This window comes from Nelusetta ayraudi, unplaced genomic scaffold (assembly GCF_046127955.1).
Source record: "Nelusetta ayraudi isolate G7.1 ecotype Tasmania unplaced genomic scaffold, CSIRO-AGI_Nayr_v1 ptg000028l, whole genome shotgun sequence".
NCBI lineage: Eukaryota > Metazoa > Chordata > Actinopteri > Tetraodontiformes > Monacanthidae > Nelusetta > Nelusetta ayraudi.
In genome coordinates, this window is record NW_027466078.1 from 3999604 (window position 1) to 4014896 (window position 15293).

Here is a 15293-nt window from a genome sequence, read left to right on the forward strand (position 1 = left end):
TTGCTTTTCAGAGCATCCGGCCAAATCATTGGGTTCCCAAACATCCATCTAGCAAACAACCGATTCCGGTTCAACCTCTCAAAACAAACAGCTGGACATTTGACCTATTTAGGCCATTCACATCTTCATTTCAGTGACTACCTCACAAGACTGTCTTGCTCATTAGACCCTTCAAACCTGAACAATGATAGAAAACGGCACAAAATGCCTTTTGGCCTTCAGAGTTTTGCCAAAAGACACTTCGCTATGTCCTGCACGGGCCTTGCTAGCATCGACAATTAAGACCCAATGCACCCAAATTTTAATGCTTCACATTCTGCGCATTTTAATACGTAGACCTTAAGCAAATTGGCCCGTTCCTCTTTTTTTTTTCCATTAATTACCTCATTGTATAGAATATCATGTTATTCAGATCTTCTCACAACTCACTGGAAGTTAAATTGAAGTGAAATAGCAAAAGGTCAAAGGGTTTCTGAAGTGAATTATTGCAGGACAGAGAGTTTTCTAACATAAATCCACAGGCACCCACGGACCTCGTTCACTCACTGAGTGTTCCTCTCTGGACTCCAACTGGCCGCCATGTGATGAAATGCATTCCGCATGCTGAACATGATGTATGACTTGTTTAGATGTTCAGTAAAGAGGACTCTTACCTCTGGTCCCTGGATGACTTGCTGACTGCTTACTTACTTGCTTACTGACTGACTGACTGACTGAGCGATTTACTCTTGTGACCCGTTGTATCTTCAACTGGTGCTCAGGTCACAGATTTGAGGACAACCCCGGGATGAGACGCCACCTGGTGAAGAAGTCCTCACGGGCTCAGATAACCCGAACCAGCGTCAGCTCCTTACCAATGAGCAGCCTGAAGAAGACAAAGCCAGAGAAGAAAATCCATGAGGTCAGTAGGGCACGCCTGTCTCATACTTCATCTCCAGTCGCTTCCAAAATCCAAGAAAGTCCATTGAAAAAAATGCACACATGAACAAAAAGGGACCCATTGGTATAAAATGCAATAATGAAAAATACGCCTATGCATTAGATATATAAAGATACATTAAAGTATATGTCCTTTTGCGTTGTAATCCACAGGAAGAAACATTTATACTTAGATAAAGAGCAGCTCTGTTTGGAAGGAGGGGGACATACGTTGGCCTGTTTGTTTTTTTTTTTTTAACATTGTTTACAACAGACTTCTTTCCTATTCGGTGCTGCAAAATCTTACACACTGAGCCTTTTACTGTGAGTTTGTTGACAAACTAGCCAAAGTTTTCTGACATCGGCTACCTCAACTTAAATATTATTTGTGTTTTCTTTTTTCCCCTCACACACAAAATATGGTAAATTAACAATGGCAACTGTGCGCTGACGTAACTTACATGACAGTTGATATTTAACTAACCTATAACAGTTAACTAAACCGACGTCTCCTATAACCTACCACCTAATGTAAAATGGAAAACTGCCAATTAGTGCTGCAGGAAATGAGCGTCTTAAGAGTATGCACTTTGTATGTACCAACTTTTAACAGCGAAAACTTGTTTCAAGAGTTGTCGTATAACAACCTTTACATGCATGTTATCCATCAATCCATACATCCATACATCCATACACCAATCCATCCATACATACATACATACATACATACATACATAAATTGTTAGATTGATGGATGCATGGATAGATATACTTTATTGATCCCAAATTGGGAAACTACACTGTTGCAGCACTAAAAAAAAAAAAAAAAAGAGAAAACCGACAGAAATTAACTATACAGTAGTTCCATAAAAACTCCAATCTATGTACAACAAACAACCAAAGCAGATGTGCAAAAAAACAGTCAAATTGTGCAGAGGCTGGTGTATACAAGGTTTTCTAAACCATTAGTGCAATTTTTGCCTTTGAGTCCAGGAGAAATGTCCAGAGTGCTATCTGTCAGACAGCTGGGAAGAGTTATAGAAGGTAATGGCCCCCAGGCAGGAAGGATCTCCTGAAGCGTTCCTTCAGACAACACAGCTGTCTCAGCCTCCTGTGGTTGAGAGGGTGGTCCTGGTTGTCCATGATGGATAACCGTTTTGTTCAACGTGCTACTCTCCACCACCGCCTCAAAGGCCTCCTGTCTGCAAGCCAGTGGCTGAGCCCGCCTTCCTCATCAGTTTGTTCAGTCAATGAAGGATCTCAGTTTCCTCAGCAAGTAGAGTTTGCTGCAACCCTATGCATACATATTCATTTTCAGTCACTGCTTATCCTGTATGTGAAGGTGATAATGCTATGACCTGCATAAGTGGGTCAGCTACATTAAACCTAATGAAGAATCTTTGTTCTATGAAGGGTTTATGTGCGGGAACAAAATAAATCGCTGAACAATTTTACAGACAAAAAAAAAAAACATTGCTGTTGTCGCAATCTATATTTAGTATATTACTGTCAACTCCACTTTCAGCTATTTGTGGAGCTGAACGAGCTCATCACGGACAAGGATCAGGAAATGCGGTGGAAGGAGCGAGCTCGCTGGATCAAGTTCGAGGAGGACGTGGAGGAGGAGACGGACCGCTGGGGCAAACCTCACGTAGCTTCACTGTCCTTCCGCAGCTTGCTGGAGCTCCGTCGCACAATCACGCAGGGTAAACGGAGATACCCATTAAGAGTCAGTGAAGACCACGATTTGTTGTCGCGTCGAAACAGACATGTCCTTCCCTTCATGTTGCTCCCTAGGCGCCATCCTCCTGGACCTGGAGCAGAACACCATGCCAGGCATCGCCAACATGGTGGTGGAGACGTTGATAACCTCGGACCAGATTGGAGTGGAGGACAGGGCCAGTGTCCTACGGGCCCTGCTTCTTAAACATAGGTCAGCCACACAGCACAAGAACCACTATCCTGTGCGGTAGTAGAATCAATGGATCAATTTAGTTTGAGAGAATAAAACATCTTGTATGTTTGGATCATGGCTGAAATGGCATGAACATGAAGGACCTTTACACAGTGTGGTGTTATTGGCTGAAAACCAGCTTAGTGGCTGGTTCCTTATTGGCTGAAAACCAAGGAGTGGTAGTGGAAACTATTGGGTCTGATATTGTAAAAGCAGAGGAAGTTGGTATGATTGTGCTGGTGAGAAGGACTGCAAATTTCTCTCAAGACAAGATATAGACTAGATGTACACAGCACCCGTTTGGTTTTATTTATCTGTTTTTTTGTTGTTGGTTTTTTTTTTTGACTGTCAGCTCATCAGTTCGCCGCTCACATTATTCCCAATCATTGATTACTGCTTGTATTGGCATGCCAGCTAAGCTCAACTGACTCAATGGAGCCAATGGTGAATTATGGATTCCGCGGTTACGTAACGGGCATTACTAATGTCGGCTGTCAAGTCCAATTTGTCAAAGAAGAGCTCGGCCATGCTTGTCAGAAATATGGACAGTTTTAACACGATCCAATTCATTGTAGTTGTGTTTTCTGAAGCATTTGACACGGGCCCTCTACCTTGTTTCGCCGCTGGCAGCAGTGACAGTTTCCACACATGTTGACTCAAAGTAGCAATCGATCAGTGGGTGATTTGGTCAGGCTACCTGACCACCTTTTTCTTTTTTTTTTTCTTTTTTTGCCTGAGAGATCAACTAGAAATTGGCTCATGATAGTTAATTAAAAGGGAAATGATACATGCTGGTCAAAAGTGTGGTGTGTATTGGTATTCAGTCAGTACTTTGAACTTTGAACACAGGGTAGGTTTCCATTAGCATGGCACTAGAAGCTGCAAATTCTTGCCAGTCAGTTCAGTCAGTTCGGATGAAGAGCAAACGTGAACCGTTTTGAAATCTTCCGGCAGATTCTCAATGGGATGTGCAAAAAAGTTATGTCCAAACCTAAAAACGACACATTTAACACATAAGACTTCATCCATTCCATTGTAAAGCTCTGGCTGTCTAGAGTCGTTCTGAAGGAGTGCAAATCTTCGCCTCAGCCTCAAGATAGGATTTCTTGCAGGATTGGCTTGCATTCTTGCATCTTCCCATCAACTCTGAGCTGCTTCTTTGTTGCTGAGGAAAATCACCCCCACAGCATTATGCTGGCCCATCTTCATGTTTCAGAATGGGAATGGTGGACAAATAGTGTCATTGGGATTACTCCATAAAAAGTAATCCAACGACTGATTACCGATTTCTTCTTAAAAAGGTTTTTGGATGACTTGTCCCACACATGTGACTGCTCTATACGAATGCTGGATTGTCTAGTGGGCACTTGTATTTTTAGCATGGCTGAAGTTCTACTTCCTGTCTCGGAACTCTCACGTGATACTGAATGTACGACCTATGATTCCTTTCCTTCCTTCCCCCGTAGCCACCCGAGCGATCTGAAGCACCGTTTTCACCGACACCAGTCGTCCGGCAGCCTCCACGGCAGCTTCAACCACAACCACGTCCAGGACACCAGTGAACCGCTCGTCGCCGAAGAGCACGACGAAGAGCACGACAAAGGGCCAGTCTACGATCCCAAACAAGACGTGTTTTCCAGCCTGTTTGTAAGTTTTACTCTTTGGTTGAAAGTGGACCAGCACATGGTGTATGAACTCGTTTTGACCAGACTACCAAAGAATAATCAAATTCAGCTATACAAGGAGGGTGTAGATCAAAAATAATGCTGAGCCCCATCGGTCTCGCTTATGTTTTCCGTTAAGAATCAGCAACCACCGTTGATTCCAGCGCGATTGCGCCACATTTTTTGATCGCTCGCTTTGAAACGCCCTAACTCACGGGCAGAATTCAACAGGTACTTCCTAAAGCTGAAGAATTTGAGCCTCACTGTGCCACATGTGTCCCATTATGTCCCGGGTCACTTTTGCAGGTGCTTCTACTTAAAAGATTCTTGATGCATTAACCGTTAAGAAAAAAAAAAAAAAAAAAACACTCGCACAAAAAAAAACATAATGTTCCCCATGGCTTCAAATCTTGGCTGATTCCAAACAGCCCTTTATAACTATCGTGTTCAACAAAAAGAGCCATTCATCCAGCTGTACAGTTCAAAAAGAGCCACGCAGGGCTGTTGGATTATCGCTCATATACTCTGCCATTTCCACGCTATGTGCACATTATTGGTCCCAAGGTATGTTCTCCTGTCACGTCCCATTGGTTGGCACAACAGTGAGGGATTTTTTTTTCTTTTTTTTCTTTTTCTTTTTTGCTCTGTTGCCTCTCCAAGAAATCTCTCCACCCTCTGCCCCCGGAGAGCCATCCAGCTGCAGCCAGATCCATGAAGCTTCTGGCCAAGATTCCTAAAGATGCTGAAGCTGTCATTGTTCTAGTTGGTAAGCTCTTGGAAACAGTTTTAATTGTTTGCAGAAGTTTTTTTTTTCTTCCATTTTGTTCCTCTCTGGTGTTGAAATATCAAAGCGCCACTGATCCATTAGCCTCCACAGTAAAGATTTTTGTCAAAGTCCCCCCCCTTTTTTTTTTTTTTTTTTGCCACCGAGACTGTTGTTTTATTTTGAAATGCAAAACATCCCAGACTTGTACCGATGTGGCTATTTGTTGTCGCTCCCTGCAAGGCTGCGTGGATTTCCTGGAGCAGCCAGCGATGGCTTTTGTCCGGCTGGATGAAGCGGTCCTGCTGGAGTCCGTCCTCGAGGTCCCAGTTCCTGTGCGATTTATTTTCGTCCTGCTCGGTCCCAGTCAGTCCAGTGTGGACTACCACGAGATTGGACGCTCTTTCTCCACCCTCATGTCTGACAAGGTACGTAATGAAGTTCACAGTGTTCCCCGAGACGGACTGATCAAGTCGCAAAACACGAGAAAGCAAACTGATTTAAAAAGAACGCTGATTTACTATTACACATTGGGGACATACAGTGCCACTGTGTGCAGTGGTTAGCACTGATGTCCCACAGCAGCCCGAAGGATGTGGGTTTGAATCTCCGGGCCTGGGGTCTCTCTGTGTGGAGTTTGCATGTTCTTCCCGGGCACTTTGGGTTCTTCCAGTCCAAAATTAGAAATTGAATGTTCAGTCCAAAAACATGCGCGCGTGTGTGTATATATATATATACATATGTATATACATATGTATATATATACATATATGACAGCCTATTGTGCTTCCCCGCAGAGTTTCCACGACATCGCCTATTTTGCCGAAGACCGGCAAGATCTCCTGAACGGCATGAACGAATTCTTGGACTGCAGCATCGTCATCCCGCCGTCGGACGTGGCTGGAAAGGACCTCCTGAAGACGGTGGTGGACTTCCAGAAGCAGCTGATGGCCAAGAAGAAGGAGAGAGACCTCCAGAGGCAGTCGTCGCTGGGTCTGGAGGACCACAGAGGTGCTCCGTCAAGCCCGAGTTTGCCTGCATGTCGCTTCTTGTTTCACACGACCACTTGATGGTGCTAAAGCCCTTTTTTTTTACCCAGACCGAGCTCCGTCCCATCGGTTGTTCTTCTGGGCTAAACTGGACTAAACCCTGCAGTTGTCTTTTGCTTTTATCACACCTGGGATAAAAAAAAACAAAAAAAAACCTTGTTGACTAACGAACGCTGTGACGCCCTGTAGAGGTGACCGCAGAGGAGGAGGAGGCAGGCGACCAGGAAGTGGACCCGCTGATGCGCTCGGGGATACCGTTCGGAGGCTTGATCCATGACATCCGGCGCCGCTACCCGCAGTACATGAGCGACTTGAAAGACTCCCTGGACATGCAGTGCTTGGCCGGCGTCATCTTCATCTACTTCGCTGCGCTGTCACCCACCATCACCTTCGGCGGCCTGCTGGGTAAAATTCTGACCACCTGCCGACAGACGGAAACTCGTGGCACTCGGGCGAGCAGCTCTGAGGGAATGTCGTTCTTGGTTTGCCCTCCTGCAGGCGAGAAGACGGAGGGCATGATGGGAGTGACCGAGCTGATCGTGTCGACTGCAGCGATCGGGATTATATTTTCACTGCTGGCGGGTCAGCCCCTGCTCATTATTGGCTTCTCGGGACCCCTGCTGGTGTTCGAGGAGGCCTACTACAAGGTAGTCGATCAAGAATCCAATTGGGCCTCACGTTTGGCAATGGCCCGTTTGGTTTTGTCTCTGCTGTGCCACTCTTGATCGCGATCTGAACCGGAGAAAAAAATAAATGTTCCTCTGTTCAGTTTTGCCAGGCCTACAATTACGAGTACCTGACGGGTCGAGTGTGGATTGGCTTTTGGCTCATCTTCATCGTCGTCGTCATCGTGGCAGCAGAGGGCAGCTTCCTCGTGCGCTACATCTCACCGTTCACCCAGGAGATTTTCGCTTTCCTCATCTCCCTCATCTTCATCTATGAGACGTTTTCCAAGCTCATCAAAGTACATACCTAGAAATCTCAAAAGCACAATCAGCTGTTTTGTTGTTTTTTTTTTCATATTAAGATTGTTGGGGCATCTAAACCCGAAACGTGATCCTTCTAATTACAACGAAAATCTTTTTCTTCTTATTTCCAGGTGTTTAAGGAGCACCCTCTCATGTCAAAATACCCGACCACGTCTACTGGGACTCACATTGAATACGTCATTAACCAGCCCAACACCTCTCTTCTGTCTCTGGTCCTCATGATAGGCACTTTCTTCCTTGCTTTCTTCCTCAGGAAACTCCGAAACAGCCGTTTTTTGGGTGGCAAGGTACCTTGTTCGCGTTATCAGAAATATGCTTCATTTAGCCTTAGTTGTTAATGGTAGTTCTGGTAATAGCAGTGGTGTATGTTTTAATGTGCTTCTTTCATGCCTATTACCAGGCCAGAAGGATCATTGGTGACTTTGGCATTCCCATCTCCATTCTGGTTTTTGTCCTGGTGGATTACTGCATTCCTGATACATACACACAGGTGGGCCTGAAAACGTCTTAAAATGAAGATAAAATGAATTATGTAAGAAAAAAAAGAAAAAAAAGAAAGACAAACTGAAGCTACATGCCTTTTGATGATTCTCAAGACGAAACCATCTCAAAACTAAGCATTTTTTTTTTTTTTTCTAAACTCAAGAGGGATCTTCTGTGTTCAGCAGGAAGAATTTTGTTTGCAGTTGCTACAAAATGACCAGTTGGTTCTTTGGATCCCTTCATCTGAAATGACAACTTTTTTTCAGCTACTGATGGTTGTCGTGATCCCACTGCAGCTGGGAGCTGAGCGCATTCTGGCACGCTAGCAGTTTTCCTGCTTTCAGACAAAAGACATTTGTGAAAACAGGATGAGTTATTGTCAAAAATGAGATTTTTTTTTTTTTATCTTCTCATTGCGAAACATTCTGGTGTTGAGGAAAAAGAGCCAAGAAGCCTTTATTAAAAAGATGATTATACTTATACTTACTCTAGCCAAATGAAAACTATGGCCGCACTCATCTTTTTTTTTTTTTTAGCTTTCTTTAAAAGACAATTCTTCACAATTTAAGTTTCATTCATTCACTGCTCACTGCCACTATCTCTTAATGACAGAAGTGGGGGTGACTTTTTATTCTGCAACTTCTTCAACTGTTGTTGATGCCAGAAAATTAAAGCAACGGCGTGAGAGAGTGTGAAATGTCGGCACAATCTGTCTCGAAACTGAAATGCCATCGCCATGTTTTTAGACAAAATCTTCAGGACAGTCACCTAAGTTTGTTAGTTTACATGCCATAGGAATTTTTGCAATTCTTGTGAGACTTTAATGAACTGTTTTTAAGACAAAAAGACCCTACATAGACAAAAGGTATTCTAAGTTCTGCACCAGTTAGTTTTCTATATTGGGCCACCTCCGGGTGCCATATCTAATGTTTTTTTTTTTTTTTTTTATTTCTGTGAAATACATGAACATGTATGAACAGTTATGGGGATTAGAAAATGTCAGGAGCCTTCTTTTACACAATGGAAGTTGTTAATGGGTGAAATTTCAATTTTTTGCCAAACTACACATTTAGGTTGTCAGACTCTAATGATTTTTATTTTTCTTTTATTTATTTTTTTTTAAAATTTAAATTTCTTTTAGAAATTGAATGTGCCATCAGGCTTTTCAGTCACTTCTCCAGCCAAGCGAAGTTGGTTTATCAGTCCGATGGGTCAAAACCAGACCTTCCCCCCCTGGATGATGGGAGCGTCGTTCGTGCCTGCAGTTCTAGTCTTCATCCTCATTTTCATGGAAACTCAAATCACATCGTGAGTACAGTTTGAATATGTTAGGCAGTCATGTTGGGGGCTGTGGAATCGACACACTCTATAAGAGCCGGCGTCATAGAAACGGAAGACGGACGACTCATTGAACATTATTGATACCAGTGGACGTGTTAGGGGGTGTTATAAATGGTAATAACAGCCTGCAGTGCAAGTGTGCGGCGTTAAGTGTTAAACCCAAGTTTTGTAAAATGGCCCCTCAGTACATTTACCATAAAGTATAAAGCTAATATTTATCAACATCCTATATCTTGATTACATAACATCATTTTTTGCAACATTTTTGGTAAATATTCTAATTCTGTTTCAAACTTCACATTTCGCCTGATGTAAAGTGGGAAGAAAATGGAGGACAACTATACCTATAACCCTTCTAGTACTGGAATGCTCAACTGTAATGTAACGCAATTTTTTATAAAAAATGGCCCCTCAATAAATTCACTATAATACTTTATAGTATAGTATAATACTTGATAGTGAATTTATTGAGGAAACACTTTTCAAATTAAAAAAAATCAAAAATAAACGGCTAACATTTATCAATATACTATATTTTGATTACGTAGCATCATTTTTTGGGGGGTAGATTTTTGGTAAATACTATAAGCTTCTTTCAAACTTTATGTAAAGTTGGAAGAAAAAGAATGGCAAGTATGACTGATAAAATAACTATACTGCAATCCACCACTAGGGTCGATTTGTCACTTATTTGTCACCCACTGAGCCAACCGTCAGTTCAAAACATTCAAGCTGCATTTTCTTTATTTTTTTATTTGTTTTTCCATTTCACCCTGGACTCCCCAGACTGATTGTCAGCAAAAAGGAGCGTCGGCTGGTGAAGGGCTCGGGGTTCCACCTGGACCTCCTCCTCATCGTCGTCCTGGGCGCCGTCTGTCCGCTCTTTGGCCTGCCGTGGCTCACGGCCGCCACCGTGCGCTCGGTCACCCACGTCAACGCCCTCACTGTCATGAGCAAAGCCACGGCTCCCGGCGAGAAGCCCAAGATCCAGGAGGTGAAGGAGCAGCGGCTGACTGGCCTCATCGTGGCAGTCCTCGTCGGTAAGGGCCGGTTTGATTCGCCGCTTCGTCCCACTACTTCTGATGTGAATTACGATGTGATGAAATAGTATCTGCACCCACTGAAGTGGTCCATCATTTAGGGGCTGTTCCAGAAAAGATATTTCTAAGGATGAAAAACACGACGGGTTGAATCAACAGTCAGCCAAGGCAGAGGTGGCAGAATGAAAGGGCTCTTTTAGTTTTCCGTAGGGTATACTTTTCACGGTAAAGTGTCAAATTTGACGAATGAATATACAGTGATGTAGAACAGAAATATTGAATATATCATATTTGTTAGTTATTCAACTCTATTTAGGGGGTTTATTTCATGGGGACAAGATCTTTTTATTTATTTTTTTTTATCTTTACTTTACGATACTGAAAGGCTTAATTGGTAGCCTATGTCTACTTCGTCACTGTAACAGTTGAACAAATCAAGTGCCAAATATAAATAAAAGTGTATACACAAAATGATACAAATTGATTATTTGATCAATTTTAAAGTTTTGGTCCATTTTCTTCGTGAAATCCACCTTGAAATCCGACTCCCTGTCGGAATCAGGATAATCCATTTTTTTTTTTTCGGTTCAAAGTTATCCAGATCCCACCGGAATATTTTGAACAACTCAAACCGAAGGTTTGATCCAGATTAAAACTAGGATCGGATTACCTGATGTAATCCGATGTCAGAATCCTTCTTTCCCTTTTGAACAACCCAGTTTCAAGATTTGATCCAATCGGATAACCAAAATCCAATCAGATTACCTTTTGAACAGCTGTCCCTTGGTGATCCTGTGCAGGAATGAGTGAGCGAGAAATTCCCAGCGACTGTCCTTTTATTTGCCATTTGTGAGGTTATGGTTAGCTAATGTTCTGCGCAGGCACTTATTTGACAAGGAATAAGATCTGTCGCACAACCGAGGTGGCGTTAAAGTCAGTCTCCTAATAAATGCACCTTGGGTTTGGGAGTTTTGCGTCACTCTCTCGCTCAGCTATTCCCACGCACTCGTCTGTGTGTGTGTCAAGGTGTTGTCGTTTGAATCAATGTGTCCTTGGACCCCCCACCCCCCCCAGGAATGTCCATCGTGATGACCAACGTGCTCCGCCTCATCCCCCTGGCGGTGCTCTTTGGGATCTTCCTCTACATGGGGGTCACATCCCTGACGGGCATCCAGCTGTACGAACGCATGACCCTCATGGTCACGCCAGCAAAGCATCACCCCGACCACATCTACTGCACCAAGGTAGGTAACGCGGACCCGGACCATATCAACGCGCTTTCACGCGTTCTTTTCACCTTGAATAGGATTTACTGCCGCTTTAAATGCTTCTCTGGTTTGAATGTAGTCGCTCGTTTCGACTCTTGTCACTCTTGTCCAGGTTTTAAAAGCAGGACTTTTCAATAAAGATTTCGAAAAAGGAATTTGGAAGGAAAATGGATTTGGAAAAAAAAATAATATCAGAAAATAAGAAGATGTCATAGATTCTTAGAGACACGTTTAAAAGTCCAGTGTGTAAATTTTGGCTTGATTTATGATTTTTATATTGGTAAAAGCTTAACACATTGCACATAAAGACATTAGTAAAAGTGTGTCGTCGCATACAATAAAAGAAATTACGTTTTCCTACCGTTAGAATGGTTCTCATATACATATATATATATATATATATATATATATATATATATATATATATATATATATATATATATATATATATATACATATATATATACATATGTATATATATATATATATATATATATATAAGAATATACATAGAGCAATAAGGGTCTTGCTCCCAGTTAGCTGCCATCTTGCATCGCCATATTTTAAGGAAGCCTGCCTGACAGTGTCATGTACGAAATAAAAATTTTACACACTGGACCTTTGAGGCATTCTCTTCTCTACTTGCCCCTTTCAATGACTTGGCTCTTACTGAATTTTTGCAATAATAAATGGAATAGCTGTCAGTACTTTGGAAACAGATTATTTTTCCCTATTCTGAAAAATTCGAAAAAGTCTTTAAAAAAAATCCTTCTAAAGATTTAGAAAGATAAGACTGTATTTGCAGGGTGACCCATTCACTGTGTGACCCTGTATTACTCAGTAAATGCTAAATGGCCTCATGCATTCCACAGCTTGGAGGCAGACGATGAATTCATATTATTAATTTATTTTAGATGCATTTCTTTTTTTTTTTTTTTTAATTGGCCTAGTATTTGTAAAACTAACAGTATAGAGAGACAGCTGTACGTGTGTTTATAAGAACATTCAGACAGGTGTCATCCCATCAGTAAAAGAAAAAAAAAACCCAACAACAACCACAGATCCTTTTAACAGTGGTAAATTTCACAACTTTTACATCTTTTGCAGTTAAGTTACCATGTTGTTGTCCGTCTTTAATGAAAATCCACATTTTTTTGTGTGGCTTCAGGTGAAGACATGGCGTATGAACATGTTCACCATGATGCAGCTGGCGTGCATCGTGGCCCTGTGGATCGTTAAGTCCACCGTGGCCTCCTTGGCCTTCCCCTTCGTCCTCATCATGACGGTGCCGTTGCGTCGCGTCGTCCTCCCCAAGATCTTCGACGAACGGGAGCTTAAAGCGGTAGGTTGTGGGATCCAGAACTATCCCTGGAATTCCAGGCTCTCTTCCACTACAGTCCAATCCCGCAGGACCTGGATAGACTTCTGCCATACAAAACTGAACAAATCAGGTCAATGTTCCGGTGTTACTTCTTGTACTCGGAGCGTTCAAGGAAATCGCTTAGTCCAGCCGCAAATTATTTTCTCCTTGAACTAGTTTGTAATCTACGGAAGCGCATTGCTGCCATCCTAGAAAAAAAAACAAAAAACAAAAAACAAAAACAGGGCTTGGTTTCACGTTGTAACGTGGTAGTTTCATGTTTTTACGTGATAATTTTCACGTTATAACGCGAAACTGTCGTGTTATTACGTGATCATTTTTACGTTATAACGTGATATTGAGGGGACATTCAAAAACGCTTAAAGATCTTAACGTAGCTAAATGACTGAAAACGGCGATCATTAAGACGTCGTGTGGACATCTCTAGTAATGCCCCCACGTCCACCACTCCAAAAACTCCCGTGTTATGGATACTGTCCATGTTAAGACGTTTCCTCTCCATCGGCGTTCGTCATAGACAAAAGGGCTTTACGTGGCTTAATGTCCGAAAAGAATGATCAACTATCACCGAATTTCACGTGGGCAATACAAGAATGTAATATTCAAGCTGGGCACGACTGCAGACGTCCACGTGAAATATGGTGATGATTGATCTCTGTTTTTGGTCTTTAAGCTACGTTAAGCCCTTTAAGCGTTTTTCAATGTTCCCTCAGTATCACGTTATAACGTGAGAATTATCACGTAAAAACGTGAAAGTATCACATTATAACGTAAAACTATCACGTAAAAACGTGAAACCATTACGTTCTAACGTGATACTGAGCCCTATTTTTTTCTTGGATGGCAGCACTGCAATGCACTTCTGTACTAATCCATGTATTTTCAGACGGAAATAAATTCACAGGCCTTCCTAAAACGCAACGATAAGATTTCCTTTTTCTTTTATAAGATCCATCAAACCTATTTGTCATCACTGTCAGATTAAACCCTTCTGTATCTAAATTTTTACTTCAAAATAGGTAGGCTATCCCTTTAATCGATCCCACTATTTATTTCAGGCGTTTGTATGCTAGCTAGTTGTCAATCTCCTTCACAAACCATGTTTGAAACATTATGACGCAACTGTAAAACTTCACGCATACAAGTGACGCGCAACAGCGCTGAATACGAGCGTGTGCCGGCACGTACAAATAGCAGTGTGCGCCACGCCGTGCAATTTGAGAATCTCTTAACAATCGTGTGTGTTTCTTCACAGTTGGACGGCGACGAGGACTCGCCAAACTTTGATGAGGACGGCCAAGACGAGTACAACGAGATTCACATGCTTGTATAAATTGAACCGAGACTTTGACTTCTGACAAGCAAGGCCCCCCATTCCCTGGGTTAGAGGCAGCACACCGAGGCGGCTACTGCAGGAGCGTCTGTAAATGAATTGAAAGCTATAGTCAGATAAGTCCCTACGTAATCTTGTTCATATAACAAGCACACCTTTCCCTACTTCCCCTCCTTGGTGGTGGTGGTCTTGTTTAGAGCTCCCTGAGATGTATTGCCAGATGCCCAAAAAGCAGCTCCCTGCACCCAAGCCAACGCGGGGTGGTGCGCCGTTTCACGAGAAGAACTCTTACTTTTCTCCTGTCTATCCCTTTAAGTACACAGCCGGGTTCTGGGCATATACGTGCAATGATGATGGTGACTTTTAGGACCACTGACATTTTTTTTGCCATCAAAAGCAGGAACGCGGGAGGGCAAACTGCTAGCAAAGTCCTCCATTTATGCAGCCGGCAGACTCTGCTCACTGCACCGACCTGCCGACCGACCCTAAATGTCTCAGCCCCCTTTAGCTTTAGCTGCCCCTCCTCTTCCTACCACTGCCACCACCTGTAAGGTTTCGAGGATGTAGGATGTACAAAAGAGACGTTGAGTGGTCCCTTTTCATGTTTCAAAATACTTGTAGTAAAGACCACTTTTTCCTGGGGGAAAGGGGGGAGATCTTAGCCGTGTTCTCAACCCAAGCTTCCTCGCACAAAACCCTGTCCCTAATTGCTAAAGTCACAATCTCTGCAGGTGGAACATGATTCTGTGGAGCCTCTCAACTCCATCCCCCGATGTTACCTTTAATGTATAAAAAAAAACAACAATATTTTATAGCCCACTACCTTATTTTTCTCTGTATCGTATCACTGTTTGTGACCAGATTCTTGGCGAATTTTTTTTTTTTTTTTTTTTTTCAATACATTGTGTGCTAAAACTGATTGCTTGAAAGTTTGAAAGGCAAAATCTGTCATCGGTCCCTTCATACCATGAGATATTTGTGGTGTTTTTTTTTTTTTTTTTCGGGGGGGAAGGGGGAGGGGCTGGAGGTAGGGGAGGAGTGTGTTTGGAGACAAGTCATGAGTAACACAATACAGCACGCTTGACTGGAAAAGCACAGGTGCAAGGGAAA

At 42.6% G+C, this 15293-nt stretch overlaps 1 protein-coding gene across 4 annotated transcripts in view; it reads left to right on the plus strand.

Moving 5' to 3' along the window:
- The window catches only part of slc4a3 (solute carrier family 4 member 3), a 30492-nt gene extending 15443 nt beyond the window's left edge, over nt 1-15049 (plus strand). For all 4 annotated transcript variants that reach the window (XM_076030588.1, XM_076030589.1, XM_076030590.1 and 1 more), the window contains 17 exons: nt 762-901; nt 2444-2624; nt 2716-2851; nt 4339-4519; nt 5197-5302; nt 5543-5727; nt 6097-6310; nt 6538-6753; nt 6847-6995; nt 7118-7312; nt 7448-7624; nt 7738-7827; nt 8962-9128; nt 9948-10201; nt 11276-11445; nt 12638-12811; nt 14106-15049. In XM_076030588.1, the coding sequence (XP_075886703.1) occupies nt 762-901; nt 2444-2624; nt 2716-2851; nt 4339-4519; nt 5197-5302; nt 5543-5727; nt 6097-6310; nt 6538-6753; nt 6847-6995; nt 7118-7312; nt 7448-7624; nt 7738-7827; nt 8962-9128; nt 9948-10201; nt 11276-11445; nt 12638-12811; nt 14106-14183 (2813 nt within the window). In that variant the 3' untranslated portion in view covers nt 14184-15049. The remainder of the gene's footprint in view (nt 1-761; nt 902-2443; nt 2625-2715; nt 2852-4338; nt 4520-5196; nt 5303-5542; nt 5728-6096; nt 6311-6537; nt 6754-6846; nt 6996-7117; nt 7313-7447; nt 7625-7737; nt 7828-8961; nt 9129-9947; nt 10202-11275; nt 11446-12637; nt 12812-14105) is intronic.
- Nucleotides 15050-15293: the final 244 nt, after the last annotated feature.